At 55.6% G+C, this 4,941-nt stretch overlaps 1 protein-coding gene across 1 annotated transcript; it reads right to left on the minus strand.

Moving 5' to 3' along the window:
* Window positions 1-182: 182 nt before the first annotated feature.
* SEPTIN1 (septin 1) lies at window positions 183-4,097 on the minus strand. The gene is made up of 10 exons (XM_042239754.2): window positions 3,769-4,097; window positions 3,590-3,676; window positions 3,220-3,343; window positions 2,781-2,915; window positions 2,560-2,677; window positions 1,560-1,661; window positions 1,337-1,436; window positions 988-1,153; window positions 655-745; window positions 183-560 (listed from the first exon to the last, which is right to left on the minus strand). The coding sequence occupies exons 1-10, from the start codon at window positions 3,776-3,778 to the stop codon at window positions 474-476; spliced, it is 1,020 nt and encodes a 339-aa protein (XP_042095688.1). The 5' UTR covers window positions 3,779-4,097; the 3' UTR covers window positions 183-473.
* Between the last annotated feature and the right edge of the window lie 844 nt (window positions 4,098-4,941).

A 4,941-nucleotide genomic window follows, 5' to 3' on the forward strand; every position in this document is an offset into this window, starting at 1 on the left:
TCCGCGGCGCCTTCAGTGCGTTTGTGTGAATGGGATTCAGGTGGGAGGCTGGGCAGACACACCGGCTGGCACGAAAGGAGTGCCCAGCAAATGAATTAATAAATGGTGGCCCGGAGGCCTGGGTGGAGCGGTTCCACCCGCTAAGCTCGCACTTATTCCCGCTGGGAAAGAGAAGACTTGCGTGCCCTCAGAGAAACTCAGTTTTTATTGAAGTCACGGATAGGGAGAAGTGGGGAGGGGATGCGGGTGTTCAGGGTTGGAAGAGGAGGTCGCGCTCCAGAAGTGAGCTCGGGCGGAGCCAAAGGCGGGGCTACAAATTCCAGGATTGGGAGAACCTGAGAACCCGCCCCTTTGAAGGGCGGGCCTTACAGGCTGGGGCTCCGGGATTAGGCGCCTGGCAGCCTGGGGCTCAGGGATTGGACAAGAGACGAACCGAAGGCGGAGGCGAGGTAGAGAAAGCCCCGATGGGGGCCTCAGAGAGCGTCGGACTGCTCGCCTTGAGCCTGGCTCAGCTGCATCTGGGCCTGCATCTTCTCCAACATCTCTTGCATGCGGCGCAGCTGTGCGGGGCAAGATTGCAGGCATTGGGTCCGGACGAGGCCAGAGAGGGGCTCCAAAGAGGACTTGGGAGTCTTGGTCTGGGGGAAATCTCACCTCTTCGTCTTTCTCGCGAATCAACTTCTCCGTGTCTGCCAGAGGCAGCATGGGCAGCGGGATCTCTGTGGCGCTTTGGCGGGAAAGCTTACTAGGGGATGGGAGAGAAGGCAAGGAATCAAAGGCGAGGGCCTTGGTTGAGTCATCGCTGCAAGACAGGATCTGGAGTTAGTTTGGAGTCTAAGATGCGGAGCCATATCCTTAGGTTAGGGAGGTAAGCAAAGGGGATGGGGAAAGAAAGGCCCTGGGAGAGAGGTCTAGAAGGTGAAGTCGAGGTCATGGAGAGGGAGGGTGGGGCCTTGGAAGCACCTAACTCTCCGCGCTGGCTCTCACCTACGGCTGGCTCGATCCCGCGCCCCAGGCCGGGCCAGGCTCTGTAGGCAGCGGGCCCGGTAGCCCTCGTAGAGCAGGTCGTGCGTCACCTCCTTCAGGTCCTGCAGGTGTGTCTGCACGAGCATCCGTCGCAGGTTCAGGAAATCGCAGTGATGTGGATTCTCCACTGGGGGGCGGACCCGCGAGCGTCAGGGAACTTAGATCGGGTGGGCTGCCCAAGGACCTCTCTTGGGGCTCCTAGGACCCCTGGGACCAGAACTTTCCCCAACTTCACATGTTGGGTACGGTTAGCTGGGAGGCGGCCTGGGCTCCCTGCTGGCCTCAGGACGCGTACCCGGCCTTAACTTACCCTCTACAGTGCCCCAGGAGTAGTGGCGTCCTCTCACCGGTCGGGGCCCGCCATCCCGCACTACTTCGCAGGAACCGACGACGGCAAAAGGGATGCTTTCCTAGAGCGGAGGAGTCAGCGATCTCCATCCTTTCCCCTTCCCGTGGACAGAAACCTTTCTCAGCTCCCACCTCCACATCCGCCTCCCCTGGCTTCTCAGTCTTGTCCTGTTTTGCCTCTGTACCTTCATCTCCGCATCCTGCCTCTTGAAGTCTTCATCCTCATCAGAGTCACATTCGGGGAACTGGTAAATATTGATCTCTTCCTCCTTCAACTGTTCCCGGATCTTGGAGGAGACAAATGCAGACAGAAACACAGAGGCTGTGAGCCACAAAGGCCACCAGAGACAGTGAAATCTAGATACAGACACAGGATGAAAGAGACAGAGAGGAAGGCGTGAAAAACAAAGATGGTGAGAGATGGGCATCCAGGAAGACTGAAAACAAAATCTCAGACGATGAAAGAGACATGCTGCTGCTGCTAAGTCGCTTCAGTCGTGTGCAACCCCATAGACGGCAGCCCACCAGGCTCCTCCATCCCTGGGATTCTCTAGGCAAGAACACTGGAGTGGGTTGCCATTTCCTTCTCCAATGCATGAAAGTGAAAAGTGAAAGTGAAGTCGCTCAGTCGTGTCCGACTCTTACGACCCCATGGACTGCAGCCTACCAGGCTCCTCCATCCATGGGATTTTCCAGGCAAGAGTACTGGAGTGGGGTGCCATTGCCTTCTCCATGAAAGAGACATAGAGGATGAAAAACTGAGACCTTACCCTAGGAGGGAAAAGACTGATGTTTGGGAAGTTTTGAAGGTGAGCAGACACCAAAAGACCAGGAGAGAGAGACATAAGTGGAAACAGTGGGAGAGGGCGCTGAAGAAGTGGGGAAATGGGGGCATGGTGAGCATCCTGGGGCCAGACGGATAACATGGGTCGTTATGTCCATACTCCTGCCCTCAGACAGATCTTAGCCAAGCATCCAGCCCAGGGATTCTATTCTGAGCCTCCAGAGATGTGGCTTCCTGAGGCAGCTTATGACCCACCTTTCTCAAAAACTTTCTTCCAGTCTAGCCTGACACATCACGCTCCGAAAAGGCTACCCCAAGATCAAAGAAGTCAAAGCTGAGTTCAGCTTTTGTCATGACTTGGCTTCATGTGCAGACCAAAGGTCAGAAGCCACCACACATACCTTCTGTTTGAGGGCCTGTGTTTCCTTTGGCATCAGGGCATCTGCTTTGCCAATGACCGGGATGATGTTGACCTTCTCGTGCACCGCCCGGAGGAAGGCCACATCTAGGGGACGGAGCCTGCACCCAGAAATTCATCAGGGCTCAGTTTCAGGGCACAGAGACCCACCCCCCGCCCCCCGCCCTCCCCAAATGTCCCAACCCCCTAGGGTGTCCCACAGACCCCCGGCCAAAGGGTGAGATGAAGTAGAGGCAGCAGTGGACACGGGAATCCTGGATGTTCTTCCGGTTCAGGCCACTCTCATCCCGAAGATACTGCTCAAACTGCTCCTCGATGAAGCGCACCACAGGCAGCCAGCTGGGGGTGCAGGGAGAGTGCCGGCAGTCAGAGATCTGGACCGCAGTGGAGGGCAGGGGGCAAAGCTAGCCAGGACTGTGGGGGTGAGAAGCAGGGTCTTTGGCTTCAACCAAAGATGTCAGAGGGAACTGGCAGGTGAGATGTTGGGAAACACAAGGCGTTTTGGGCCCCAAGACCACCAGAAACAGCTCCTGCTGTTGCAGGGACGTGAGTAGGGCAGGGCAGACCAGCCCTGAATCCGACCCCTCGATCTCAGAGTAGCCACACTGGGAAGCTGAGCCCTGGGCTCTCCCCCATTCCTCACCAGTCTGAACAGTCCACTGAGTCCCCAAAGCCAGGCGTGTCCACCACAGTCAGCTTCACCTTAATACCCCCCTCCTCGATCTCCACGCCCCGGCGCTCGATGGTCAGGGTTTGCGTCAAGCGAGCTATGAGGATGGGGAGAGGTCAGGGAGCTGGCGAGGGGTCTGAAGCAGGACTAATTTCCTTTCTCAGACTCACAGTTGCCCCCCACCCATTTTTCAGGGGAGGAGACTGAGTCTCAGAGAAAAGCAGTGAGCTGCCTGAGTTCCCCAGAATGTCATGGGAGACCCAGAAGGAAAGGAAGAGTGTGCAGTCTGGGAGGAGAGGGGTCAGAGGGCGTGGGCAGCGTGGTGAGGAGAGGGGCATCTTACCACTGGCTTCTGGTATTTGCCGATCCTCATAGAGGTTGGTGAGAAATAGGCTGTTGATGAGGGTAGATTTTCCCAGGCCTGACTCCCCTGTGGACAGGTCAAGCCCAGCTGGTCAGGTGAGGGGACAGCCAAGGTCTCTTGAGGACCCCCTACCAGGCCCCTCTCCAAAACCCTCAGACCTGCCACCATGAGTGTGAAGTCAAAACCCTTCTTGACAGACTTGCGATGCAGCTGGTTGGGGAGGGCGGCAAACCCCACATACTCCTTGTCCTGTTGGTGAGGGTGGACGATATGAGGCTGCTGGGGGTGGCAGGCAGGGTCCCCCAGTATGACCTGATCTCAGAGGCTAGGAGAAGTCAGCCTACTGTGGGTGGACCTGGACCTGGCTACCCTGGGGTCTGGGGACGGAGAGATGCCTGGATTCCTGGGCGTAAGGACTCACCATGGCCCCGATAGCTGTTGCTGCACCTGATAGCTCTCCCCACTTCCTCTGGTGGGGCAGGAAGTTGAGGGCGGCAAACAAGGGGGCGGGCAGTATAGGATCTGAGATGCTCCAACTGGCCCAGAGAGTGGGGAAAACCAAGATCGAGAACAGCTGGTTCTCGATTCTTGGGTCCTTTTGCCCATCACCCTGATAGGAAGCCTCAATCCCTCTGTTTTTTCTACACGTTTATTCCAAGCCCCGCTGTGGCCCCATCACCCTGATGGAAGGTAGGGTTTAAGCAGAGAGGAAGGAAGTGGGTTGGTCTCTCTAGCAAGTGAGGTGAAGGCTTGGATAAAGACAGTTTAAAACAGTTTCAGCCTGGTGCTCTGTGATGACCTCGAGGGGTAGGATGGGGGTGGGGTAGGGAGAAGGCTCAAAAGAGAGGGGATATATATATATACTTATGACTGATTCATGCTGTGGTATGGCAGAAACCAACACACCATTGTAAAACAATAATCTTCTAATTAAAAAATAATAAAATTTTAAACAATTTCCAAGGGTCTGAGTGGACCAAAAGCAATAAGATTGAGGGTAGGAGGGACTATCTATTTTCCTCCCCAGCTCATGCACTGGATTCTTAAAAAAGGACTTCAGGTCTTTGGATTTTACTGCCAGAGAGTCTGCCTTCAGAATCCTAGCGAAGGCACTCCTCTGCTCAAAACCCTTCACGGACTTCCCGGTGATCTTAATCAAGTCTGAGAGTCCTGGCCAAAGCCTCCTGCATCTGACCTCATCACCTCCTCTGATTCGCCCTTGGCAAGTGCCCACATCCTTGGCTCTGTCTACGATTTTGTTTATTTTTGCCTGTGCTGGGTCTTAATTGCTGCAAGGGCTTCTCTCTAGTTGGGACGTACAGGCTTCTCAT

This window comes from Ovis aries, chromosome 24 (assembly GCF_016772045.2).
Source record: "Ovis aries strain OAR_USU_Benz2616 breed Rambouillet chromosome 24, ARS-UI_Ramb_v3.0, whole genome shotgun sequence".
NCBI lineage: Eukaryota > Metazoa > Chordata > Mammalia > Artiodactyla > Bovidae > Ovis > Ovis aries.

Coding starts and splice junctions, on each gene's coding strand:
- SEPTIN1 (XM_042239754.2), bottom strand. Junction 2,916..3,219: donor TCAGTGGACTGTTCAGACTG/GTGAGGAATGGG, acceptor CTGCACCCCCAG/CTGGCTGCCTGTGGTGCGCT. Junction 746..987: donor CGGGATCGAGCCAGCCGTAG/GTGAGAGCCAGC, acceptor CCCATCCCCTAG/TAAGCTTTCCCGCCAAAGCG.